This window comes from Pelecanus crispus, chromosome 2 (assembly GCF_030463565.1).
Source record: "Pelecanus crispus isolate bPelCri1 chromosome 2, bPelCri1.pri, whole genome shotgun sequence".
Lineage (NCBI taxonomy): Eukaryota > Metazoa > Chordata > Aves > Pelecaniformes > Pelecanidae > Pelecanus > Pelecanus crispus.
Genome location: NC_134644.1, coordinates 175,500,353 through 175,526,451, shown reverse-complemented (window position 1 = coordinate 175,526,451; position 26,099 = coordinate 175,500,353). Strand labels below are relative to the sequence as shown.

General features: G+C 59.9%; 1 protein-coding gene across 2 annotated transcripts in view; it reads left to right on the top strand.

Moving 5' to 3' along the window:
- The window catches only part of MROH1 (maestro heat like repeat family member 1), a 67,002-nt gene that overhangs the window by 18,286 nt on the left and 22,617 nt on the right, over positions 1-26,099 (top strand). The window contains exons 11-32 of one of the 2 annotated variants that reach the window (XM_075728148.1): positions 508-581; positions 1,288-1,407; positions 2,948-3,058; positions 4,111-4,255; positions 4,394-4,434; positions 5,786-5,927; positions 6,539-6,591; positions 7,303-7,410; positions 8,430-8,549; positions 11,916-12,038; positions 13,514-13,660; positions 14,123-14,149; positions 15,596-15,718; positions 16,666-16,745; positions 17,275-17,410; positions 18,658-18,753; positions 19,915-20,019; positions 20,191-20,326; positions 20,869-20,981; positions 22,862-23,014; positions 24,485-24,639; positions 25,517-25,682. In XM_075728148.1, coding sequence (XP_075584263.1) covers positions 508-581; positions 1,288-1,407; positions 2,948-3,058; positions 4,111-4,255; positions 4,394-4,434; positions 5,786-5,927; positions 6,539-6,591; positions 7,303-7,410; positions 8,430-8,549; positions 11,916-12,038; positions 13,514-13,660; positions 14,123-14,149; positions 15,596-15,718; positions 16,666-16,745; positions 17,275-17,410; positions 18,658-18,753; positions 19,915-20,019; positions 20,191-20,326; positions 20,869-20,981; positions 22,862-23,014; positions 24,485-24,639; positions 25,517-25,682 — 2,474 coding nt within the window. The remainder of the gene's footprint in view (positions 1-507; positions 582-1,287; positions 1,408-2,947; positions 3,059-4,110; positions 4,256-4,393; positions 4,435-5,785; positions 5,928-6,538; positions 6,592-7,302; positions 7,411-8,429; positions 8,550-11,915; positions 12,039-13,513; positions 13,661-14,122; positions 14,150-15,595; positions 15,719-16,665; positions 16,746-17,274; positions 17,411-18,657; positions 18,754-19,914; positions 20,020-20,190; positions 20,327-20,868; positions 20,982-22,861; positions 23,015-24,484; positions 24,640-25,516; positions 25,683-26,099) is intronic. The other variant, XM_075728149.1, reaches the window with a different exon arrangement.

The window sequence follows — 26,099 nt, the reverse complement described above, 5'->3', positions numbered from 1 at the left end:
GTTTAGACTGGATCTAAGGGAGAAATTTTTTACGCTGAGGGTGGTGAAGCACTGGAAGGGGTTGCCCAGAGAGGCGGTGGAGGCCCCATCCCTGGGAACATCCCAGGCCAGGCTGGACGGGGCTCGGAGCACCCTGGGCTGGTTAAAGCTGTCCCTGGCACGGCAGGGGCTGGGCTGGGTGGGCTCTGAAGGGCCCTTCCCACCCAAACCATTCCATGATTCTCTGATTCTAAAGTGCGGAGGGGCTCCAGGCAGGCTTTCCATGAGTCCCCTCATTCCCTGCTGGGACCTGGGATGAGTGGGACGAGGACATGAGCCCGTCCTTGGCTGCAGGGTCAGGGGAGGAGGAAACCAGTCTGGCGGCCCAGCCAGCTGGGAAGGGGGACAAGGGACAAAGCCTTCCCTGTCGGGTAAAGGGGATGTTCGGGATCAGCAGCTCTGTCCTTGGCAGCTCAAGAGCATCAGCGAGCTTCACAGTCTGCCCTCTTTTTTTTTTTTCTTTTTCAGCCTCTCAAATGGAGATTAAAAAGCCCTTCATTCTTTCATCTATGAAACTTCCTCTGCAAGACAGCAACAATAAGGTAAGCCGACCTTCCACTCTTCTGCGGCGTGCTTGGGGGTGGGGGTTTATTTCTGGGGCCCTGCACAGCCGTGCCCCCTGCCTCTGCCAGCCTGGCTGCCCTCCGCCGCCTCCCGTTGCTCATCTCTCTCCTGGTCGAGGTTTTGGCAGCTCTGCCAACACGCCCAGAAGATCCTGGTAACGGGGGGAGCACACTGGGCCTCGTTTTTCGTCTGTGACCCATGCAAAGAGCGTGTCCGAGCGCAGGCAGCCCTGCGCCGCTGCGAAGCGTGGCCCCGCCTGGAGTGCCGCATGTAAAGAAAACGCACGGCGCTGCCGGCAGCGCCAGGCTGCTGGTGACTCGGCTCACGCGGTCACTTAGCGCGTCCCGCTTGCAAAACGCAACCTTTGCTTTGCCAGACGTAACCATGTGCGGTGGGTGGTGTGGCCCTGGGCTCCTGTCCGGTCCCCTCCAGACAGCCCCACGGACGCGAGCAACGGGCAGCTGACCCCCGCTGTCCTGCGCGGCGCCCGGCTGCTGCTGGCAGAGCCCAAACCCGCTTGCAAGGCTGTGTGTAAGACCCGTGATAACATTCCCCACTCCCGAGAAGGAGGAGGGCAGCTGTGAGGAGGACCCTGCAGCAGGCGGACCCCCGCCCTGCGCGCTGCTCGCAGCTTCTTCCCTCCGCCCTGCACCCATGGCTGGTGCCGCTGCTCTGCCCGTGCAGGTGAAGCGGGCGCTGGTGCAGGTGATCAGCGCCATGGCTCACCACGGCTACCTGGAGCAGCCCGGCGGGGAGGCGATGATGGAATTCCTCGTCCGCCAGTGCGCCCTTCCCTCGGACGCGGTAAGCGCATCCAGGTGGGGTAAAACTCCTAAAGAAAGGTACGTGGGTGGGAGCGGGCAGGTCCCCGTCTGTAGCTGAGCGCGCCTCTGGCTCTCCCCAGCGCCCGTTTAGGCAGATCCGTGGTGGCAGCAGCCCGGTACCCAGCTCGGCAGAGCTGCAGCGCAGCCTGCAGAGCTCTCCCATCCAACCTCTGGCCACCGCTGTCCTCAGTGGAGCGGCGCAGCCGGCAGCAGCGTGCTTTGCTTCGTTTCGCCTGCGGCCTCTTGACCCTGAACCCTCCCCGGGGCAGCCCTCGCTCTAGGACCAAAGCGTCCGAACCGAGCGCACCTCCGCCGCTCCGCGCCCGTGCAGGCTCCCTGCCTCGGAGCCTCGGGGTGTCCCCCTTGCCATCCTGTCGGGGTTCAGCCCCAGGCAGCGGCTCAGCACCACGCAGCCATCGCTCACTGCCCCTGCCCCGGTGGGATGGGGGAGAGAATCGGAGGAGTGAGAGTGAGAAACACTCCTGGGCTGAGATAAGAACAGGTTAATAACTGAAATAAAGTAAAATAGTAATGCTAATAGTAACAGTATAATAATGATAATAATAATAATGATATCCAAATCAAGTGATGCCCAATGCAATTGCTCCCCACCCGCCGACCGATGCCCAGCCAGTTCCCAGCAGCGATCGCTGCTCCCCGGCCAGCCCCCCCAGTTTCTATACTGCCCATGACGCCGTATGGTATGGAATGGCCCTTGGGGCAGTTGGGGTCAGCTCTCCTGGCTGTGCCCCCTCCCAGCTCCTTGTGCCCCTGGCAGACCAGGGGAAGCTGAAAAAGTTCTTGACTGGCATAAGCAGGACTCAGCAACAACTAAAAACATCAGCGTGTTATCAGCATTCTTCTCCTACTAAATCCAAACCACAGCACTGTGCCTGCTGCTAGGAAGAAAATTAACTCTGTCCCAGCCAAAACCAGGACACCTCCCCAGCCCTCATGCGCCAGCAGCTTCCTCCCCGAATTTCCCCTGATGGCGTGTCGCGGTGCCTGCCTCTGGGGCAAGCAGGAGCAGGGGCAAACCTCAGGAGCAGGAGAGATGCCGTTGGGACGGCTGTCCCTGCATTTCCCTGCATCCACATGATGCCAGCCAGGATCTGGGGGCTGCGCTGGCAGGACCTCCGCCTCCCGCCAGCTCTGTGCCCGCCGTGTCGCCAGGCTGGGTCAGGCTGCTGCCCTCTCAGCGGGGGAAGCTGCGGAGCCGTGGGCACGACTAAAAGCACCCTGGGGCTCAGATCACCCCTTTCCCCCTCAAAGAGGAGCAGGGGTGATGATTTGGGCTGTGGGAGCTTTGCAGCCCCTCGGAGCTCCATGGGGAGAGCTGGAGCACGTGCTGGAGATGGGCCGTGAACCAGGAGGCTTTCGGGTTCTACCCGTTCCTTCCAGCACGTGGTTTGCCAGGCGTGCCGTCTCGACGGCTTGGGAAACGTGTTCGCTGAGGGAGTCACCCAGAGCTGCTCCCAGCTGCAGCATCCGCGCTGACCTGCGCTTTCCCCCTCCTCCAGCAGCCCAAAAAGCAGCCGCCGGATGCCGATGACCTCGCTAGCGACAGCGTCCAGAGCATCAGCGTCAATACGCTCTTTCTCCTCAGCACGACGGTTGACAGGATGAACGACGTGAGTCCGCACGGTCGTCTCTGCCTCTGCGGTGGTCGGTGCCGCTGTCCGGGGACCGTGCGCTGGGGGTCCTGCGCTGCCCTCGGCACAGCCCGCAGCACCCGTGCGACGTGCGGGATGCCCCATATGCCAGGCGGGACGGGTTGTCACCTCTCCCAACCCTGGTAGGAGCTATTGCCACCATCCCCATCCCTCCGAGAGCGGGGCGGAGGTTTGGTTTGGGATGCTGTCCTCCCAAGGACCTGTGTGTACCCTCCCCACGAGCTCCTCCAAGGCCGGAGCAGGGCAGCGGTGCTGGAAGTCCCCGGCGCAAGGAGGACATGGAGCTGCTGGAGCGGGGCCAGGGGAGGCCACAGAAATGCCCCGAGGGCCGGAGCCCCTCTGCTGCGGGGCCAGGCTGGGGGGGCTGGGGGTGCTCAGCCTGGAGAGGAGGGGGCTGCGGGGAGGCCTGAGTGCGGCCTGGCAGCGCTGACAGGGGGCTTGTAGGAAAGACGGGGAGGCTTTTTACTGAGGCCTGCAGCCACAGGGCAAGCAATAATGGATTTAAAGTACAGAAGAATAGATTCAGACTGGATATAGAGAAGAAATTTCTTACACTGAGGGTGGTGAAGCACTGGAAGGGGTTGCCCAGCGAGGCGGTGGAGGCCCCATCCCTGGGAACATCCCAGGCCAGGCTGGACGGGGCTCGGAGCACCCTGGGCTGGTTAAAGCTGTCCCTGGCACGGCAGGGGCTGGGCTGGGTGGGCTCTGAAGGGCCCTTCCCACCCAAACCATCCCGTGATTCTATGAAAGGGAACACCCTGGGGCTGGTGCTTCCGTGCTGCTGGAGCAGAGCGCAGGCAGCAGATGCCCGTCCCTTCCTGAGCGACAGCGCTGCCTAAAGGGACTCGGGGTTTTTCCTTATCAGCAAAAGGCGTTGGACCTGGCGTCTCCTCCTCCTCTCCCTCTCAGTCCCATGCTCCGGCGCAGGGTCTCCATCCCGCAGCCGGGCTCTTGCTGGTTGCCCTGCGCCAGCAGGCAGGGCGAGTGCCGTGCTCCCCTTCTCCCGGCAGGTTTTGTGGCCGTACCTCCTGGAGTTTGTGACCCCCATACAGTTCACCAATGCCCTGACCCCGCTCTGCAAGAGCCTCATGTATTTGGCCATGAAGAAGCAAGAGGAGGGAGAAAACGCGTCCCTTATCCGTTACGACTTGAATGGTCAGTGCTGGCTTCCGAGGACGGACGCTGGGGGTGCGCGAGCTTGGGGCTCGTCTGCAAGCCAGGCAGTCGCCGGCCTGCTTCGTGGGCGCTCGGTGGGAGATGCCGTCTTATGTTTTTTTTCTCTTCTGTTCGTAGCAAATCTTCCTTCGCCCTATGCTCTAACGACGAGACTGCTGGTAAGTTCTTCTCCCAAGTAGTGAGCGATAGGACGAGAGGAGATGGGCTCAAGCTGCGCCAGGGGAGGTTTAGGTTGGATATTGGGAGAAATTTCTTCACGGAAAGGGTGGCCAAGCATTGGAACAGGCTGCCCAGAGAGGTGGGGGAGTCCCCAGCCCTGGAGGGGTTCAAAAAACGGGCAGAGGTGGCACTGGGGGACATGGTTCAGTCTGGTCTACCCTTGACTGGTTTAGTGTGGACTTGGTAGTGTAGGTTAATGGTTGGACTGGATGGTCTTAAAGGTCTTTTCTAACCTAAATGATTCAATGATTCTGAGTGGCCTGGAGGCAGAGCTTTTCCTTTCTCTGGTTACCGGCATATCCAAAGCAAAGTAGAAAAGTTGCTTTTCCTAAGATTATTCTTGCAGAGGCTAGATACCACGGAGAAGAACTGTTGACTACACTGTGTGCTTCTCTCTCTCAACCTGGGATACTTCTCTCCAGTCAATATACAAGGGCTCAGTTTTGCCTAGTCATGACAAAGTTTTTTTTTGATCACTGTCACCCTTCAGGAGCTTTTTCTGAATGATTGCACCATGGTCTCCCCTCCCCTTCCCCCCGAAGAGCAATACGCCTGTAAAAGCAATATTGTCTAAAACCCACATGCGCATCGCTTACTATGACCGTAGTTTGGGAATGACAAAAGTAATCTACAGTAAAACTATGGATTATTTGCAAGCAAAATTCCCCGTAAGGCTCCTGTCTATTATTGTCTTGAGATCCTGAATTCCAAAGATGGTCGAAACAACGCTGTCTGACATTGCTAGGTTTCTCTCCCTCCCCTGTCCCAGACGGACTAAGAGAAGGGGCAGCTTGCGTTGTGCTGCCCCGAGCCTGCCCCAGCAAACGGGCAAAAATGCCCCGTTTGGCCCCGCTGCTCCAGGCAGAGGTGCCCGTATCCAGACCCTCTTGGGTTGGGTGCGGCCCCATCCCCTCCGCACACGGGAGCGTCTCCGTCTAGGTTGTGAAAGCTCAGACTCCCTCTCGGACCCCCAGAGCCGCGCAACTGGGGTGTGCTGCAGCGCGGATCTGTTCTTGCAGGGCTTTGAGAAGCTGTTCCTCAGCCCTGGGGAGGCTGGGGCTTGCTCCCCTTTGCCCAGGGATGAATCCAGGGTAGGGAGAGACGTTCTCTCCTGACAACATTTCTCTATCGACAGCTGGAGCAAAAGGAGGAAGCTTTAGTTTCTTTGAGGTGTAGCATTCAATGCTTCCCAGTATTGCATTCCTGTGTTTTGTCTCGGATTTTCCGACTCACAACCTGGAAATGACTTTCTCCGCACTAACGCCCCTTGTTCCACCCCCAACCTTTCAGGTTGTGTCTTCCCAGCCGTACGTAGGAGACTGCCGGGGGACGGCTGCCCTGCGTCTGCTGAACGTGTTGCATTACAGCGTCCACCCCGCGCTGGAGCAGCTTTGGGACAAGCGGGTCCCTCTCTTGGTGGAGCACATAGAAGGTAGGAAGGGGCGGCTTCTGCTCGGGAGAAACTCTCTGCTGGAGTCACCTTCTCCAAACCGGACTGCGTGTGTCCGGACACTTGGTAGCATCCAGGAACAGGGTGGGGTACTTTGGGACATGATTTAGTGGGCATGGGGGTGTTGGGGTGATGGTTGGGCTCATGATCTTAGAGATCCTTTCCAACCTTAATGATTCCTAGTTTTTACTTTCATTAAAAATAATCCAGCCCCCAAGCCAGGACACATGAAATTATGACTCTGCCCTGAATTGGTCTAGTGGTGGACTTGGTAGTGTTGGGTTAATGGTTGGACTGGATGATCTTAAGGGTCTTTTCCAACCTCAACGATTCGATGATTCAACTGCCCACATGCCCGATGACCCTCAGTACGCTGAAGATCTGTGAAGAAGTGCCGTTTCCTATTTTAATACGGACTTTCATCACCCTGGTGCTACTAATCCCTACCAGGAGTGCCTTTCTGTCTCAAGTGGTTAGCCCCGCCGTGTCAACTACAGGACACGGAGCATTTGAAGAGCTGTCCGCCCCTGCTGCCTGATGTACAGCGAGGATGAGAAACCGGTGTAAAAAAAGAAAAATGTGCTTTCTCCTAGAGAACACGGAGAAGTCCCTGTCCCAGAAGGAGTGGGAAGAGAAGCTGCTGATGGTAAGGGTCGCTGTGCCGGGGAGGCGACGGGGCGGTGGGAGGGCAAGCGGCAATGGACTCAGAGCTCCCCTCGGCTGGGCTCGCCAGCGCTTCGCGTGCCGGACGGCAGCGCGGCCTGGGTCTGCAGAGGTGGATGCTTGCCCTCGCCCGCCCTGACTGCGGTGGCGATGGCCGCTCGTTGTCACGCTGCCGCGTCTTGTCTCTTCAGAAGCAGAGCTGCGGGTCAGCGCGGAGGGTGACTTGCGGTTCTTGCAGGGAAAGTTAAAAATGAGCTTTCGGGCTTGCTGGTGGGTCAGAGAACAGTGGTCCCAGGAGTGTCTCCCCGCTTAATTGGAGAGCCTTAAAATAGGGCATGGAGAAGCAATTAAAACCGGGCAGGGCTCATCCTGCTCCTCTGATGATGGCAGTGTTACTTGGGTGCAGTTTTATCTTGGAAGAGACCCGACCCTGAGGAAAAAGGCACGTTTCGGGAGCGGGGGGAAAGCCTGCGTGCTGGCAGGATCCGCTCTGGGGTGGGCAGCCTGCCTTCCGAAGGGCCGGGCAGCCTCCCGCGGTGGTCTGGGGAGTGCAGACAAGGGGCCGCGGAGGTCTGACACAAGCCCCCCATGTTTTATTTATTGCACGGCTCTCGCCCCTCCCGGCTGGGGCTCCTCGCGTAGCCAGGAGCAGGTTTGTCAGGACGCCTGCGGCTGACGGCTCTTCCTCCCGCAGTTCCTCCAGGAGACGCTGGCGGCCGTTTCTGACAACACGTGGATTTGCCATTTTGTCACGGAGATGTGCAGGCAGCTGAACAGCTACAACGGCTTCCCGCTGGAGAAGGTGATCGCGGCGGGGAGCAGCGGGGGATCGACGGGGCTGGCAGTGCCCGTCCCGCCGCGGCGTGTTAGCAGGGGCAGGGCCCATCCAGCCCTCGATGCTTTCTGAAAGCGTCATCCTGCCAACACCTTGGCGCTGGGAAAGGGGTGGTAGGGGGGAAGAAGAAATAGCAGGAGGTTAGCGAGGTGGCTGGGCAGGCTTGAAAATGAAATATTGGCCGGTCCACGGCTGAATCGCTGTCGCGAGAGGTCCTGGCCAGGCTGCGTTGTTCTGCCTGTGCCGGTCAGACCCAACTCATGGTCTGCGCAGCTTGCGTTACGTCTGCTGCGAACAGGCCTGTGGTTAAGCTGGGCGAGAAGCGAGCCGAACCGGGAAAAGATCTCTCCGGCGTAGAAGGGAAGGAGCCAAATAAGCCATTTCTGACTGCAGCGGTGCAGGGGTGGGCTGCGAGGTTGTAACCTCCAGGCTGGCGAGGGCAGAGGACAGGGGAGGTCGGGGAGGAAGCTCAAGTCTCCCACGTGCAGGTGGCTGCAGAAGGCCTTGGTGTTTCTGCGGGGACGTAGGAGCAGTCGGAGCTGAGCCCGGCTTGGCCGGTCACCAGGGGCTGTGGAGGCATCGCTGGAAAATGCGTCTTTGTGCTCCGTCGCGGTGACTTTGTCTCTCTCTGGGCAGGAACAAGGGTTTCATTATACCTGTTCCTGGCTCCGGTGAATGCGGTTGGCTCAGTGCCCTTCCGGGGTTAACGGTGTATTCTTGCCGCTGAGCTGCTGGGTCAGGTTTAGCGGAAAACGCCTCGGTGGGGACGCTCTTCCTTGGACCGAACGCCGCTCTGCGGTGGGACTTCTATCCCGGTGCTCCGAGTGTCCCAGCTGCTTGCGGCCGGGCTCTGTCCTGCACCTTTGCTTTAGGGACACGAGCCTCCAGTGTGCTGCGAGGAGCAATCTGTGCGTGACCAAGCTCAGTCGGCCTCCAAGGGCTCGGCAGGGCTTCACCGGGTGGTAACGTTCCTCTTGCTCTTCCAGAACTTCCTGTATAAATGCATCGGGACAACGCTTGGGGCGTGCACCAGCAAAGACCTTGTGCAAAAGCAGCTCCAGGAGCTCCTGGAAACGGCCAGATACCACGAGGAGGCAGAAAGGGAGGTGAGGAGGAGTTGTGCCAAACATCCCAAGGGTCATCCTGATGGATCAGGAGAGCAGTCCTACCGTGCTGACCTCTCTTTTCCAGTCCCTCCATGCCTGGCCTGGGCTTGTGCCTCCTGGAGAATGGCTTGTAGGGTAGGTTGCCGCATCCGGGTGAACGAGCCCGGAGAAGTGAAGAGAGCCCACCTGCAGCAACCCAATGGCAGGAGGGCTCTGAAGCTGGCTGAGATGCAGGGGGTGCCTTGGGACACCGTCTCCAGGGACGTGTGGCCCCAGACTGGGACAGGGGGCTGTTTGCCAGCCCTCAGCGTGCTGGCGGAGCTCCTTCCTTGGGAAGATCATAGAATCGACTCATAGGATGGTTTGGGTGGGAAGGGCCCTTCAGAGCCCACCCAGCCCAGCCCCTGCAGTGCCAGGGACAGCTTTAACCAGCCCAGGGTGCTCCGAGCCCCGTCCAGCCTGGCCTGGGATGTTCCCAGGGATGGGGCCTCCACCGCCTCTCTGGGCAACCCCTTCCAGTGCCTCACCGCCCTCAGTGTAAGAAATTCCTTCCTTATATCCAGTCTGAATCTATTCTTCTTGAGTTCAAATCCATTATTGCTTGCCCTGTGGCTACAGGCCTCAGTAAAAAGCCTCCCCGCCTTTCCTACAAGCCCCCTGTCAGCGCTGCCAGGCCGCACTCAGGTCTCCCCGCAGCCCCCTCCTCTCCAGGCTGAGCACCCCCAGCTCCCCCAGCCTTTCTCCAGGGCAGGGGGGTTCCAGCCTCGGCTCCTTTTCGCGTCCCTCCCCTGGCCCCGCTCCGACAGCTCCACGCCCGTCCCGCGCTGGGGAGCCCGGAGCTTGGACGCGGTGCTGCGGGGTGGGGGTCTGAGCGGAGCGGGAGAATCCCCTCCCTCGGCCCGCTGGCCACGCTGCTGGGGACGCAGCCCAGGAGACGCTTGGCTTTCTGGGCTGCCAGCGCACGTGGCCGGCTGGCGTCCCTTTTGTCGCCCACCGGTGTCCCCGAGTCATAGAATCATAGAATCATGGAATCGTTTAGGTTGGAAAAGACCTTTAAGATCGTCCAGTCCAACCATTAACCTAACATTACCAAGTCCACACTAAGCCAATCAAGGGTAGACCAGACTAAACCATGGCCCCCAGTGCCACCTCTGCCCATTTTTGAACCCCTCCAGGGCTGGGGACTCCCCCACCTCTCTGGGCAGCCTGTTCCAATGCCTGACCACTCTTTCCATGGAGAAATTTCTCCCAATATCCAACCTAAACCTCCCCTGGCGCAGCTTGAGCCCATCTCCTCTCGTCCCATCGCTGTTCCTTGGGAGCAGAGCCCGACCCCCCTCCCTGCCCCCTCCTGCCAGGAGCTGCAGAGCGATCAGGTCTCCCCTCAGCCTCCTCTTCTCCAGGCTGAACACCCCCAGTTCCCTCAGCCGCTGCTCCCAGCCCTGTGCTCCAGACCCTGCCCCAGCTCCGCTGCCCTTCCCTGGACACGCTCCAGCCCCTCCGGGTCCTTCTTGGAGCGAGGGGCCCAAAACTGGACACAGCATTCCAGGTGCGGCCTCCCCAGCGCCGAGCACGGGGGGACGATCCCTGCCCTGCTCCCACTGGCCACACTACCCCTGACACAAGCCAGGATGCTGTTGGCCACCTTGGCCACCTGGGCACGCTGCTGGCTCATGTTCAGCCGCTGTCGACCAACACCCCCAGGTCCTTTCCGGCCAGGCAGCTTCCAGCCACTCTTCCCCAAGCCTGCAGCGCTGCATGGGGTCGTTGTGACCCAAGTGCAGGACCCGGCACTTGCCCTTGTTGAACCTCATCCAGTTGGCCTTGGCCCATGGGTCCAGCCTGTCCCGGTCCCTCTGCAGGGCCATCCCACCCTCCAGCAGATCGACACTCCCACCCAGCTTGGTGTCATCTGCAAACTTACTGAGGGTGTGCTCGATCCCCTCATCCAGATCATCACCAATTAGCATGGCCGAATCGTGAAACCATCCCATCTTCTGCAGCGCTGACTTGCATCTCCGCTGTCAACTTTTGCTCCCTCGGACCCTCGAGGTTGCCCCGTCCCTGCGGCAGGGAGGGGACCCAGCTCTTCCCGCTGCTTGGGGCCACCGAGCTGCTGTCACCCTGGGGGCTGCGGCAGCGCGTCCCCCTGCTCCCCACAGCATCTCCAGCTGGTCAGACGTTTCTCCGGGCTCCAGCAGCTTGTGGCTGCGCCAGGATGCTCTGGTGACATCTCTGCTTTCCTGTGCTGTGCTCCACCGAGCCTCGCGCCCGCCGTAACGCCACAGACCTGCTGCTGCCTTCGCTGGAGCTGCTGGGGATGCTGGGCCACCTTCCCTGGGCCACCTCCAGCTCATGTGCTCCAGTCATAGAACCGCCGGATGGTTTGGGTGGGAAGGGAGCTTTGAAGGTCATCCAGTCCGACCCCCCTGCAGTGCCAGGGACAGCTTTAACCAGCCCAGGGTGCTCAGAGCCCCGTCCAGCCTGGCCTGGGATGTTCCCAGGGATGGGGCCCCCACCGCCTCTCTGGGCAACCCGTGCCAGTGCTTCACCACCCTCATTGCAAAAAATTTCTTCCTTATATCTACCTTCTTTTAGTTTAAAACCATTACCCCTGGTCCTATCGCTACAGGCCCTACTAAAAGTCTGCCTGTGGCTCCTTTGCGGCATTTTCTTCACCGCCAGCTCAGACCCTCCTTCGCTACCCTGGAGCTGAGGTTGGGGTCGAGCTCTTCCAACCCATCCTGGCCAGACTCGTGCTCCGGCTTTCCAGACTCCTCGGCTTCCCTTTAAAGTTGGCCGAGCCCGCGCTGCTCTGCCCGGCTGGATGGCCCCGCCGCCGAGCGCTCCCCCCGCCGCTGCCTTTAAGTGCAGTGCAAACACAAGCTAACGGTGCCTGGCTTTGCTCCAGCTTATGCAACTCCGTCAAGGGCTGCTCTTGAATAAACTGTTTATGGAGTTTCAGGCCAGCTTGCGAGACCTCCTGGAGGTAGAGCAGAAAGGCAGGACCTGCTAAGCCTGCTTTGCTCTCGCTTCCAGCCGGAGCGCTCGACTGGGCTCCTGCCTCCCGCAGCGCGGCCGACATCTGCCCGCTGGAGAGCGTGCCGTGCCTGTCCCTGCCCCTGCGGCTCCTCTCCGAGCTGTGGGCCAGCCTGTCACCCGGACAAGGACAGCGTTATTGTGCCCCATAGCCCCCGGAGGCAAGTCCCTGCCCCGGGAGAGGGGAGTGCTGGCTGCCAGGACTGCTCCCAGCTGGGCACGGCTCAGGTGCTGGGAATTAAACTAATAAACAGGCTCTCTGTAAGTGTCAGCTGGGGCTGGTGAATTAATAGCTTTCTGCTAATGTGTTTTCTCTGCTTCCTCCAGGGACTCGCTTCCTGCTTTGGGATATGTGCAATAAATCACCTGGAGGAAACCCTGGCCAAGCTGGAAGATTTTGTTAGGTCTGATGTCTTCAAGAAATCTGTGGGACTGTTCAGTATCTTCAAGGTAAGAGCCAAAGGGACCCTGCTGCGACACAGCCGGCAGCAAAAGGCTTGTGCAGCCTTTTTCAGATGCAGCGTGTGCTGGAGCGGTCCTCAGGAAAGGAGTTCATTTCCTGCCTCGGAGCGTTTGGCGGGGGGCTGGGGTGCCCTCCACCTCTCCCGAGAGCCGCTCTTGGCACGAGCAGCTGCTTGGCATTAGCTCCTCGCTCTCAGCCGTACGCTGCCCGCAGACTCGCGTCCCGGTGAAGCCGCTGGCTCGCTGGGTGGGCTCGAGCAAGCCCTAACTTGGCTTCATGTGTCCGTCGGGGGACCCCGGCCTGATGTGGGGCGCGGTTTGGCCGTCACCCACGTCGCTGCTTGATGGCGATCCCCGAGCGGCTCCTGCAGCCGCGCGCACCCCCCGGGAGACGGGGGCGTTTCACGCCCCCAGCGCTGGCAGCAAAAGCCTTTCCTCAAATTTGCTGACCCAGGCAGCTCTTTTAATTCCCAGTCTCTAAGACGGGATGTTTGAGGGACAGGATTAGTGCTGTGCGGACGTGGAAGAGACCCTGGCCCACGACAGAAAGGTGCCTGGAGCTTGGGAGCTGCCCGAGGAAGCAGCCCTTGTCTCTGCCCTGCCCCTCGGGCCACAGACTGCTCCCTGCGACGGTGCAGGTGAAACCTTTCGGCAGCGCTGGTTAACGGGCAGTGGATGCTGATTTCTAGCAGGGTAGTTAACCCAGCAGTTAACCTGGTTAACCTGGCCGGGCTGGGGCTCACTACTTGTCTGGAGAAGAGGAGGCTGAGGGGAGACCTGATCGCTCTGCAGCTCCTGGCAGGAGGGGGCAGGGAGGGGGGTCGGGCTCTGCTCCCAAGGAACAGCGATGGGACGAGAGGAGATGGGCTCAAGCTGTGCCAGGGGAGGTTTAGGTTGGATATTGGGAGAAATTTCTTCACGGAAAGGGTGGTCAAGCATTGGAGCAGGCTGCCCAGAGAGGTGGGGGAGTCCCCAGCCCTGGAGGGGTTCAAAAAACGGGCAGAGGTGGCACTTGGGGACATGGTTCAGTCTGGTCTACCCTTGACTGGTTTAGTGTGGACTTGGTAGTGTAGGTTAATGGTTGGGCTGGGTGATCTTAGAGGTCTTTTCCAACCTCAATGATTGGATGATTCTATGATTCTATGATTCTACTTCCCCGCGGGGCTCTAAAAGGTAACGCTCGATGGCAAACCGGGGCTGGTGCCTCGGACAGAGATGCGCTGTTAGTGCAGCTCACGCGGCGACGCCTGATGCTCCATCAGGGCTCTGGAGGTTGCTGCCACCACCAAAAGGATGGGAAGCGAAGGTCTGAAACCCACTCGGAGGGGCCCTGTCTTCTAGGAGGCACCTTCAGCTGGTTGGGCAGACCCTGCAGAAACCACCTCCCCGTGAGACCTGGGACGAGCCGGCCCTGGCTTCCCCACTGTTCCCCCCACCGTTAACTTTCTCATGTGCTGTCGCAGGACCGTAGTGACAACGAAGTGGAGAAAATAAAGAGCACTCTCATCCTCTGCTACGGATACGTAGCTGTGTATGCGCCCAAGGAGCTGGTGCTGTCCAGGATTGAAGCAGACATCCTGAAGAACATCTTCCAGTACTTTAACACCAAGGTAAGCTTCTGGGATGCCCCAGGGGTGGGAGAGCACACCTGGGTGAGCTGGATAGGATGAGAGGAAATGGGCTCAAGCTGCGCCAGGGGAGGTTTAGGTTGGAAATTAGGAAAAATTTCTTCATGGAAAGGGTGGTCAAGCATTGGAACAGGCTGCCCAGAGAGGTGGGGGAGTCCCCAGCCCTGGAGGGGTTCAAAAAACAGGCGGAGGTGGCACTTGGGGACATGGTTCAGTCTAGTCTACCCTTGACTGGTTTAGTGTGGACTTGGTAGTGTAGGTTGATGGTTGGACTGGGTGATCTTCAAGGTCTTGTCCAACCTCAACGATTCGATGATTCGATGATTCTGTGCTCTGCCTGAAGGGTCCTGCTGGGACCCGCGGGCAGCCCCGGGAGAAGATCATTCAGTGCAGAGTCCGCTCACTCGTGCGATGCTAATGTGTTTTGTTTTTTCACTTGTTCAGGTTCTGGGAATAAAGGTAGAAACCAAGGTACAGTGTGAGGCATTAAATCTGAACTGCTCTCTGCTCTTTCCTACTGTCTCTGTCTGCCTCTGGCTCTGGGTTGCCCTCGAGAGCAGCCCCGTGCTGCGCTCGCAGCGCTGCTCCTCTGCCCGTGGGGACCGGGAGAGCCGCGGGAGCGGCTGCTCCTCACCCCGAGCTCCTCAGCCCCGTCCTTCGTGCTGGAACTGTTGCCTGAAAGTGCCAAAACTCACAGCAGAGGGGAGGAGAAAAACACAGGACAGGAGCTGTAGGTGAAAGCATGGCTTGGGTGGGCACCACCGTGGTGAAATGCTGAGCTGACCAAAGGCTGCGCTGGCCTCCCACGGGTGCCTGCGGCCGAGCTCGCTGCCCGCAGGCAGACCTGAGCCTGTCGCTTTCCGCCCGTTCTCCCGAGGCCATGCCTTTCCTGCGAGCTCTGCGTGGCCGGAGCTCGCAGAGCCGTCCCCAGGAGGGAGCGTGCCGGTTTGGCTTTGCGCTCGTGGCAAGACGAGCCGTGCCCGCCCTGGGAGGCGAGGGCTGGGGATTCCTCCCCGGAGCCGCTCGGGGCTCTGGTACGGTGCGGTGCTCGCATCCCCTGCCCGCAGAGAGGGCAGGCAGCCCCGCCGGCTCCCCGCACCCATCCTTGGCTGGGGAAGCTTGGGGACTCCGGAGAACAAGCTGCAACTTGCGGCTCCGCTAAAATCCACTAAACTAATTCTCCTGCTTCCCTTTGGAACAATCATTCAATGGGCAGATATTAAAATCCAGATTACTGTCCCGGGGACGAGGAGGGGCTGTATTTTTATATTTCTCTTTTTAAAGGCTGAACGAGAAAAATGGCATTTGTCAAGTTGAACTGTCAGGCCAAGGACTCCTTCTCTGGGCTCCACTAATGCGTTTTCCTTCTGGGCTCCCGCTGGCACTAACAGCTTCTGCAGAGCATCTCGGGCCCCCGAGCTGGGGTCCTTCTCGCTCAAACCCTCCCCTGGCTCCCTCCCCTCCTGAGGGCTGGGATGAGGGGAGCGCTTTTCATTGGGGGGTACCTCCTCCCGACCCCGCATTGACCGTCCTAGCCCCCAAGCTGCGTAGGAGGAAGAGCTCCTGGCAGCTTCTGGAGGTGATCATCCACTTGTGCTCAGGGTGCTGCCTTGGCAGAGAGGAGGGAAGCCTTGGAGGACCATCCTCTTCCCACGTGCTTCCCACGTGCAGCTAGCCTGCGACACCGGGGTGGCCAGCGGGGACAGGGTGTTCTTCTGCTCCCCGGTCACCAGAGAGCCCAAAACGTGGATAAAGAGCAGAGAGCTGAGCCCACACGCTACTAACAGCGCAGATCAAGCTGTTGTGCTCAGCCTGAGCACCGGTTTTCTTGGAGGGACACCGGTGCTGGGTGGGATGACAAGTTCTGGTTGTGCAGTGAGCCTGGTCTTCACTTCTCACCCTGGGTTCTGCTCTCAGGACCTGACCCTGAAGCTGTGCCTCATCCGGAGCATCTGCATGATCAGCCAAGCCATCTACAAGGGCGTGAAGTGCGGGGACTTCATCTTCTCCCGCAAAGCTGAGCTTGTGGCCCAGATGGTGGTAAGAGCATGCCCTGGAGGGTGGCCTGGCTTGGGGCTGGTTTAGAGGACACCGGGGGAGGTTCCCGACCCACGTCGCTGCGGGTTAAGCGTAGGCGTAGCTGCTCCATCGCTGGAGCTGTGGTCTGGGTGCTTTGAGGGAAGGGCGGGTATGAGTTTGCCCTGCTGAGCCCTGTCCCCGTGTGTTTGCCGGGCTCTGCCGGGGCCGGGTGCTGACCTCCATGGACCTGCGGTCTGGGCTCTGCCTGCCCTTCGAGAGAGGGCAGGTCCCAGCAGGGAGCTGAGCGGTGGGAGGATGGCTTGGTGCGAGCAAAAGCAGACTTGCAGTGAGCGATGGTGCTGTAAAGACGAGAGGAAATGGCCTCAAGTTGCATCAGGGGAGGTTTAGGTTGGATATTAGGGAAAATTTCCTCACAGAAAGAGTGGTCAAGCATTGGAACAGGCTGCTCAGAGAGGTGGGGGAGTCCCCAGCCCTGGAGGGGTTCAAAAAATGGGCAGAGGTGGCACTTGGGGACATGGTTTAGTGGGCATGGGGGTGTTGGGGTGATGGTTGGGCTCATGATCTTAGAGATCCTTTCCAACCTTAATGAACCCTAGTTTTTACTTTCGTTAAAGAATAATGCAGCCCCCAAGCCAGGACACAAGGAATTATGACTCCCCCCTTAACTGGTTTAGTGGTGGACTTGGTAGCGTTGGGTTGATGGTTGGACTGGATGATCTTCAAGGTCTTTTCCAACCTCAACCATTCGATGATCTCCGTGGCCGCTTTGCCCAAGGCGTGGGGTGGTTGTGTGGCATTTGGGGTGTTGGGCTAATGCGGTGTGGCTCCCGGCTTGCTGTCTTGGGGAGGCTGAGCTTCAAGGCAGCAACCACTCGAAAGCTTGGCCCAAGCCCAGAGCGGGATGGAGGTGGATGTGACCGTAACCGTGACCTTGTTCTGCCTTCCAGGAGTTCATAAAAGCAGAACCGCTGGAGGCGATGCGGACGCCGGTTCGCCAGCGGGCGATGATCACCTGCACTTACCTGGTGTATCCTTCCTCCGCGCCCATCCCTGCGGGAACGCTGCTTGCAGGGCAGCGCTCGCCGGAGCTGCTGCGCTGGCAGAGCCTGACCCTGCTCCCCGCTTTGTCCCGCGGGTCTGGCGGCAGAGCCGAGGCGCTCTCCCCCGGTGGGCACGTTCGTAGAGCTGTGCTAGACACGGTGAAACTGGGCGGTCTGGTTGGCACGGCTGCCAGCCCGCTTTCCCCAGCGCGCTCGGGCTCGGTTCTCGTTGGACTCTGCAGTAAATGTTCTTTCGTACAAAGCAGAGCCAAGGGCACTGCACTCTCAGTTATGCAAAGATGACTTCTGAGCTCCGGTTAAAAATATCCAGCACGTCACAGCTCCTGACACAGATACTGGGAACACTCTGCCTGCTTCCGATTAAAGCCGGTGCCACTTAGTATGGAGTCAAGTCAGCAGGAATGCCTATTAAAATCCTTGTTCCCTGCTTACCCAGGTGAAAGGCGCTCCCGTAGCGCTCGGTGCATCCGCGTTGCTTCCTTAACCTGGGATCAGCATCCTGGAGCCCCACCTCAGTGACCCCGACAGGACAGAGCTGATTGATACCTGCCTCGCCAGCGTGCTTGCCCTGCCACCGCTGGAACTGCTGAAGGAGAGGGATGAGAACGGAGGCGACGCCTTACCCAAGGAGGTGCGGTATCCAGCGCCACAGGCCGAGGCCGGCGGGGAGCTGCCCGCGCTACTCCCGCTCCTGCCCGCCTGCAGCTAGCGCTGGCAGCACGAAGCCGACGCGGAGCTAACGTCGGGTTCGCTCGCGACCCGGCGGGGCGATACGGCTTTGTTCTCCGCGGAGCGGGAGCTGCGGTCACGGCTGCTCCGGGACAGTGGTTTCGGGGCAGCGCACAGATGCCTTTTCACGGTCCCGTGAGCCGTCGGGTCCTGTGGCCCCGGCATCTCCCTGGCAGCGGATCAGCCGTGGGAAAGGGCTGTTTTCCATTCAGCTGGGCACCTCGGGGGAGGGAAGCAAGCTGCGCCGTTTCCTCTGCTCGCTTACCTCCTGAAAAAGCCTGGCCCTTCTGTGCACTGATAGCAAGTGAGAAAATATGAGCTTATCAGCAAGTCCAAATGCTGCTAATAAGAGCATGAACTCCCTTGAGGGAAAAAATCAAATGATCCTGGAAACCCTGCAGGGTAGAAGGGGCCTTTACATAACTAGCTTTTGAAAGGCTGCAGCTGCTTCTCAGTTGTGGTTGAGTGCTTAATGAATGAAAATAACACGCTGCTAATGAAGTTGTTGCAGCTGCTGGGTGGCTGCAGAGCAGCCCTGTGCTCCACCGTATCGCCTGCCGCTGCTGCGGCTCCTCAAGGTGAGCTGCGGAGCCGGAGCCCGGGGCTCTGGCTGTCCCCGGCCAGTGTTTGCAGGCATCTGGCCTAAAAGTTTAAGTTAATAATCCTTTTCTTCCATCCTGTGAAGCTTTGTAGTTTTTATTTTTTGGAGTTTATCCCAAAATAACTCCTGGAAGGAAACTGTAAGAATCTTCAAAGGGCTCGTTCAGGTTGGGCTCGCTGGAATTTATCCCCAAGCAGGAGAAGGACCAAATTCCCTTCTGGAAAGTTTGTGCTGAAGCATCTGTGCTGGCCTGTGCTAGCATGCTCGGCTCTGGCTAGCTGCTGGCACTTGGCGCAGATCACGGCCACCGCTGTGCTCCCACCGTGTGCCCGGCGCTTCCAGCGAAGGCGGATTTGGCAAACTGGGTTTCCGTCCCTGCTGCGTTTTCCTGCTAAGCTGGAGGTGGCTGCATCTTGGCACCCAGCGCCCGGGAGAGTCCTACAAGCTGAGAATAGGCGCAGAGGGAGATCTCTCTCCCTCCTTGCGTGCCTGGGATCTGGGATGAGGTGCAGTGCTTGCGTAGCCTCTGATGGGTCTTTCCTCCTTAGATGCTGTATGGGGACACCATCAGTGCCCTTAAGGACCTGCTGAAGAGTCTCCTGCAGAGGAACTTGACCCCCCATGGGCTGCAGGACATGTTTGCGGTAGGTGCAGCCTGGCTTTGGTGGGTTCTTCAGGGAGAAGCAGGGAAGCCAAGGTGCCCGCCTGCCGACCAGAGGTCGCAGAGACAGCTTTGGACCCAGAGCAGGAATTAGTGAGACTGGTCCTCGCTTCTTTAACCTGCGTCAGGGGAGGTTTAGGTTGGAAATTAGGAAAAATTTCATTACGGAAAGGGTGGTCAAGAATTGGAACAGGCTGCCCAGAGAGGTGGGGGAGTCCCCATCCCTGGAAGCGTTCAAAAAACGGGCAGAGGTGGCACTTGGGGACATGGTTCAGTCTGGTCTACCCTTGATTGGTTTAGTGTGGGCTTGGTAGTGTGGGTTAATGGTTGGACTGGATGATCTTCAAGGTCTTTTCCAACCTAAACGATTCGATGATTCTCCGATTCTCCATGTGACGTGAGGTCCAGCGTGACCCTACTCCCCCTCCTGCGGACGCTGGGCGTGCAGCACGGCTGCGCTGGTGCGGTGCTCGTGCTGCGTGCTTGGAGCAAGGTCCCGAGCGGAGGAAGCGCGCGATTGCCCCGGTGGGCATGCCCGCTGTTGCCCGAGAAGGGTGGCCAGCACGTGGCCAAGGAAGAGGTCTCTGGTCGCGGGGGGAGCACGCACGCAGCCTCCCCAGGAGGCAGAGACCCAGCGCTGTCCTGAAGATGAGCTGGGATAAGCTGGTGGGGTCGGGGCCGTAGTTCCCACAGCCCACGCGTGCACCACGGCTCGCTGGGCTGAAGGACGCCTTGGCTGCGCACGGCAAAGCGGCCGAGCTTCTGCTCGCCTTTCTGAGGTGATTTCTTCTTGCAGCCTTCCCGTGCTGAAAGGGGCTGATAGGAAGGGTGGGGGCAAGCTTTTTAGCAAGGCCTGTTGTGACAGGACAAGGAGTAATGGATTTAAACTCAAGAAGAATAGATTTAGACTGGATATAAGGAAGAAATTTTTCACACTGAGGGTGGTGAAGCACTGGAAGGGGTTGCCCAGCGAGGCGGTGGAGGCCCCATCCCTGGGAACATCCCAGGCCAGGCTGGACGGGGCTCGGAGCACCCTGGGCTGGTTAAAGCTGTCCCTGGCACTGCAGGGGCTGGGCTGGGTGGGCTCTGAAGGGCCCTTCCCACCCAAACCATCCCGTGATTCTACGTTGCTTTTCTCCTGCAGCATTTAGGCCCCTGGATCAAGTCTAGCAAGGAGCACGAGCGGCAGCGAGCAGTGGAGGTCAGCGCTGCCTTGCTGGACTTCTACCTGACCAAGCTGAACGTCAGCGTAAGTAAACCCAGTGCTCGAGCGTCTTTCTTCCTGCTGCTGTCGGCCTTGCTGGGGCTCATGCGTACGTCCCTCCCCGCGGGCGCATGAAGGTGGGCTTCGTGGCAGTAGGAAAACGCTAGAAGCGTCCCCGTGCTCTCCTTGCTAGTGTCGCCTGTGTTTGCCCTGCAGACCGTCATCCCCTTCTACAACCTCGGTGTCCTGATCGCGCTCTTCTCCCCGCGCTGCTCGGACTCCCTGGCCAGCGTTCGCCAGCACGCCGTCGACTGCGTCTACTGCCTGCTCTACATCCAGCTGTGCTACGAAGGTGGGCGTGCGGGTGGCGGAGGGTGGTTTTGCCGCGCGGGCAGGCGGTGGGTGCTGGCAGCGGGAGCCCCCTTCTCCGCAGCTGGGCAGAGGGGTGCGGATCCCATCCCTCCATATACGTCATCCCAAGGGAGCGTCCTGCAAATGCGGTTTGCCGCAGAAGCAAGGCTGGTGGGGAACATCGCTGAAGCGTTTGGGTTTCAAAGGCTCTCTCCAATGCTTGAGTGCGGACGAGCGGGTTTCCGAGCCCGCCGTTCAGCCTGGCATTCTCCCTCTCTCCAGGAGAGGTCAGTCCTCCACTTCGGATGGAGGCATTGAGACGAGCACAGCCCCTGCAGTGCCAGGAGAAGACTTTGGGTCCTGCTCTCCAGAGCAGCGTGGCTCCTTGCAGGGCAAGCTCTTCTGGCCCTTGGCAGCAGCTTCGGTTTCTTGGCTCCTTCCTGAAAGCTGGGCCGGCAGCTCGCGAGTAAAACCGAGCTGCCTGCAGCGTGGGGGTGTAAAATATGAGGAATGCTGTTCGCTGAACGCTCCCTCTGAATCCAGGCTTCGCCCGGGATCACAGAGATGAGATGGTGGAGGGGCTGAAAGCTCTGAAGAAAGGCCTGGAGGAGCCCGACTTCACCATTCTCTTCCATACCTGCAACAACATTGCTATGGTAAGGTGGAGGGCAAATCCGGCGCGGCCCTTGTCTTTGCGGGGTGGTGGAGCTATGGAGTGGGTGCTGCAGAGGACTTGACGCCTCGTCTGTTCTGACCAGCCACACGGTCTGGAGGCTGCTGGGGAGCCCCACTCTTGCGCCGGGAAGCCACCGCAGTCTTCTCCTCCAGCTGGAGAATCCCCCCAGCCTGGCCAGGGGATGCTCAGAGCATCTCGCTCCCGGTGGGAAGCTGCTGGTCCCCTCTTTGGGCACGAGGGCCCCAACGAGGACATCCGTGCAGACACTCTGGGGGTGCAGTGGATGCCGGCAGGGACTCGTGCCTGGCTGTGCTGTGGCTCAGTGCGTCTGTTCAGAGGTCTGATGGGCAGCCTGAACCCTTCAGACATCAATGCTCCCAGCGCTGGGCTCAAAAACTTACTTTGCTGTAGATAACGCAAGTAGTTTCTGTCCGTGTCGCCTAAAAGCTAAGGTGGAGGTGGTCCAGCTCAGCCCTAGGGGACCTGCACGGGGCCCCAGCATGTTCTGGGGTGGAGGCTTTGGTACGTTGTGCTCCGCAATGGAAGCTGCTGGCTGAAGGAAGGTCTTGAGGTCATAGAATCATTGAATCGTTTAGGTTGGACAAGACCTTGAAGATCATCCAGTCCAACCATTAACCTAACACTACCAAGTCCACACTAAACCAATCAAGGGCAGATTGGACAAAACCATGTCCCCAAGTGCCACCTCTGCCCGTTTTTTGAACGCTTCCAGGGCTGGGGACTCCCCCACCTCTCTGGGCAGCCTGTTCCAATGCTTGACCACCCTTTCTGTGAAAAAATTTTTCCTAATTTCCAATCTAAACCTCCCCTGGCGCAGCTTGAGCCCATCTCCTCTCGTCCTATCATTATCTACTTGGGAGAAGAGACCAACACCCACCTCGCTGCCACCTCCTTTCAGGCAGTTGTAGAGCGATCAGGTCTCCCCTCAGCCTCCTCTTCTCCAGGCTGAACACCCCCAGCTCCCTCAGCCGCTGCTCCCAGCCCTGTGCCCCAAACCCTTCCCCACCTTCGCCCAGACACCGCCAGCTCCTGTCGCTGGCTGCGCTCTCCCGTGGAGCATGGGGTGGTTGGCTCAGGAGCTGCAGCCGCTGGGCTCCTGGCTGCCTCCCAGTATGGCAGCGGTGTTGGTAAAGCTGTTCAGTGCGGCTTCACGCCCAAAAGGGTCCAAAAGTGGCTCTCAGTTCACCGTGATTTGAATGATGTGGGCAGCAGCTGGGATCTGGTGCTGAGGGATGGGATGAGGGGTGAGCACTCGGCTCTTGAGAGCCGCGCAGGTGAACTCCTCCTTGATGGCCATTTTCTGTGCCGAGAGCTCTGCAAGCATTGCTCCAGAAGGACTTGGATCTGTAGAGAAGCTGGTAGTATCTTTTCGTCCTGGAAAAGCTGCCATTCCTCAAACGTTGTCACTCCGGCGGACATTCTCCCTACTAACTAGTCTACTCGGCAGCTTATTCCACCGTCAGGTCTGGAAAGGGTGAGGAGACCTGGGGGAGCATCCTCCCAGCAGTTGGGTGGTGGCCGGAGCAGAGTTAACGGCTTGGTTGTGCTGTCCCAACCCATCCCAAGAGAGCCCCAAGTTATCCGGCCACGCTGGCCAACAGTGCGGGGCAGGTGGCCTCTTGCCTCCTTCGGGGCTGTGGCCTGGCCCTTGCTCCCCTCCGTTGCCACGGATTTGGGCTCCTGGCTGATGCTCCTGCAGGGCACCGAGCCGAGGAACAGCCGTCCTGCTGCCTGCAGCTGGGGGCCCTTCGTCCGGGCTCTGCCGGTGTCATCGAAGGGACCGCTCTCTTCAGAGAGCGACAAAAACCCGTTGCTTAACTCTGCTTGCCCTCTCCCTAGGTGATTGGGAAGCGCGTCCCTCCGGACCAGCTGATGAGCCTCCTGCTCGCCATGTTCGAGGGGCTGGCGGACCCTGATAAGAACTGTTCCCGAGCAGCCACCGTCATGATCAACTCCCTCCTCAAGGAGCGCGGAGGTGTCTTGCAGGAGAAGGTAAAGCTGCTGCTGCTGCTCGGCCTCGCCTCCGCGGCCCGAACGCAGCCCTGGAGAGGCAGCTCCAGCCGGGTCTTGCTGCCTCCCTTCCTTCCCACGTGCGTAGCCTGATAACGTCCCGCTTGCAGCTCCAGCAGCTGTTTTTTTGGGGGTGATGGGCGTCTCTGCTGCAGGCAGGGATACCCCAGTAAGGGGCAAGCCCTTGGCGGGAGAGCGATGCCCAGCACAGGGAGGGGTCCGGCCCCGATGGAAGACGGGAGGCGTTTAACCCCCGTCTGAAGGGACGCCGTGTCATCTGCCGCTGTCACGTTTCTGGCCAGGGGAACGCTTGCCCCAAAGCTTTCGGGGGCTGTCGCTCCTGACCTTGCCCGTTTCCCACGGACGCGTGCGCTCGGGCTCTCCTCCTCCGTCCTCGCGGCTGGGGAAGGCTGCTGTGGGGTAGGAGGCGGTGGCTGCTGGCGAGGCCAGCTCCGGTCTGGCTCTCGCTCGGGTTGAGGAGTTCAGAGAAGCTCACTTTACCAGAAGGGCTCAGGCTCCCTGTGAAACCTTTGCAAGCTCTGGGGGAGCCCAGGGTTGCTGGCTGGGAAGCCAGTCTGAATGCTTGCAGGGCTTAGAGGTGCTGGACACAGAAGGCTTTTTTGTCTAATCCACTACCTTTAGGGCTAAGCTCCCCCTTTCTCTTGCAGTAATTGGAAACACCGGGTCTCTAGCTCCTCCTTGGGCTTTCTTTTGCGCTAGAGCTTCTGCTAAAGTCCTGCTCGCTACCTATTAGCCTCTATCCTACGTGGGATTGCTCCAGCTTACATGACTCACCTTTTGGGCAGACCCAGTCCAGCCCAGATCCTGAAATCTGAACTGATGCTAAGCCTCGGAGTCTGTGGGGCAGACCCAAGCGCAGCTGGGGACGGAGCGCTCGGCTGCTCTGCACTTAATCTCGGGAATTTGCTGCCAGGCCTGGGCTGCGCGTGAACTTCCTATTTGTCTTAACGTGCGTTTTACGGCTTGCAGCGAGTGCCGAGGTGTCTCCCTGCGTTCAGCTTGAGTTCCTCTCAGGAACTCGCCTGCTGAGCTCCTCTCGCTGCACCCGTGTCGAGGCCGGGGCTTAGCGCGAGTTCCTTGCCGGGAGGCTATGGCTGGGGGGTTGAGCGTGTCCTCGCTGGGTCCTCTTTCCCCCGGGAATACCCTGCAGCCTCCTCCGTCTCCTGGGTGGCAGGGTGGGGAAAGGATCCTTTACTTCCAGAGAGGTCTGTGGTTCTGCACGCGCCTGGCGAGCAGGGAGACTTCCCTCAAACTGCCCTGCCTGATGGTCTGCCCACCCGCGTTGTCTCCTGAAGTCCCGTCACCCGCCTGGGCTGCGATCGAGGGGAAGGGACTCGCGCGCCCTGGCTCCGGGGACTGTCTGGCGGTGATCCCAAGTGCTCGGGCACGTCCTGGCCCTCAGCCGGCCGCCGCCGTCTCCTCTTCCCTCAGGTGCCCGACATCATGAGCATCATCCACAGCAAGCTGGAGGAGGTGGACGAGGAGCACATCCGGAAGGCGGCCCAGCAGACGGTTTACATCCTGGCCTCCCAGCACAAGAGCGTGGTGGTGTCCAGCCTGCTGGGCAGCTCGCTGCCCTTCGACAGGTCCTGCCCCGCTCTGCCGCGGTGGCCCGGCGCCTGCACGTGCTCTCGCGGTGCCTGGGCTTCGGAGCGGCTTTTGCCTAAGCTGCGGCTAATCTTTTGGCTCCTTACCCCAGTAATCGGACCCTGCTGGAATTTCCTTGGCACGCTCAAGGATCAGCACGGCCGCTTGCTGCCGGAGCTGCCTTTCGGCGGGGGTTTGCCGGCCTTCGAGGCGCCGGCAGCGGGAACTGGCAAAGCTGGCCCCGGAGCGCCGAGCGTGGCTGGGGTGCTCGGTGCCGCTTTGCGGAGCAGGCCAGCTACCCCAAAGCTGCTGGACGAGCCGGCGCCAGCCCTGGGCTGAGCCTTGAGCAGACATTGCTCTCCTCCTCCTCATAGCTAACCACCGCTCCACTCCTCGCATGGCACGCGGGCTTGCGAAGCGCGCGGCGCGAGGCAGCAGCTCGCTGGCTGCCGGTCTCGGGGGAGCCATGGGGTTTTTTTGGGGTTGCGGGGCAGCTCCGGGTGTCGTCCACGAGCAGCCTCAGGGTGAGGGTTGTGCGGCGCAACCTCCGCTGTCGCAGGAGGCTGCCATTGAGCCTTCCCCTGCACGCAGCTCCCGTGAGCCGCCCAGGTCGGCTCTCCCGCCGGGGCTTGCCGTTGCAGGCTCCTGCTCTCTCCGCCGGCTTTGCCGGCAGTGAGGGGCGCGAGCTGCTGAGCCAGGTGGCTCCTGGCCGGCGGTGACGCGGTGCTTGCCCACGTTTCTGCGCGGGCCGCTGACGTGACCCAGGTGTTCCCTGGCGCGGGGAGGGGGCCACCGCTCGCCGCCCCTCAAAGAGGGGAGCGAGTTAACGACGGCAGCCGGTGCCAAAGCAGCGCTCCCCTCCCTCCTCTCCTCTAGCCACACGTGCACTATGTGGAGGTCCCTGGCCACCGAGCCCACCCTCACCTCGCAGATCCTGGAGCAGCTCCTGGAGAAGGTGAACAGGGATGTCCCGTACAAGGAGAGCAAGTGCTTCCTGCTGGGCAGCGGATCCGAACGCATCGCGACCCCTCTGCCCCTGGCCGTAAGTGTCCTGCTGCCCCGGCCCCGCGGAGGATGCCGTTCTCCGCGCCAACACCTGGAATGCTTTTTTTTTTTTTTTTTTTTTTATTTCCTCATTTCCTTGGCTTGGGGGTTTGTGCCAGGCGCGGACTCTGGAAATAACGCATCGCTGTGTAATGCCTATTAGAGCTAATCCACAGGCTCGTAAAAAGCCTCTCAGGTGTCCATCCTCAAGGGAGACCACTTTGCATTTTATCCCTTCAGAAAAAATAAACCCAGCTTGGCAGCTTTCTAAGCAGTAAAGCAGCTGTGAAAATTTCCTCCTCTGAAGGACCAAATGCAGATGGTACAGAATCAGCCGCACCGAAAGCAAACCCTCCTCCCCTCCCCGCTCTGTTTTTAACACCCCTCTATATTGTGCTGGGTAATTACGGCTTTT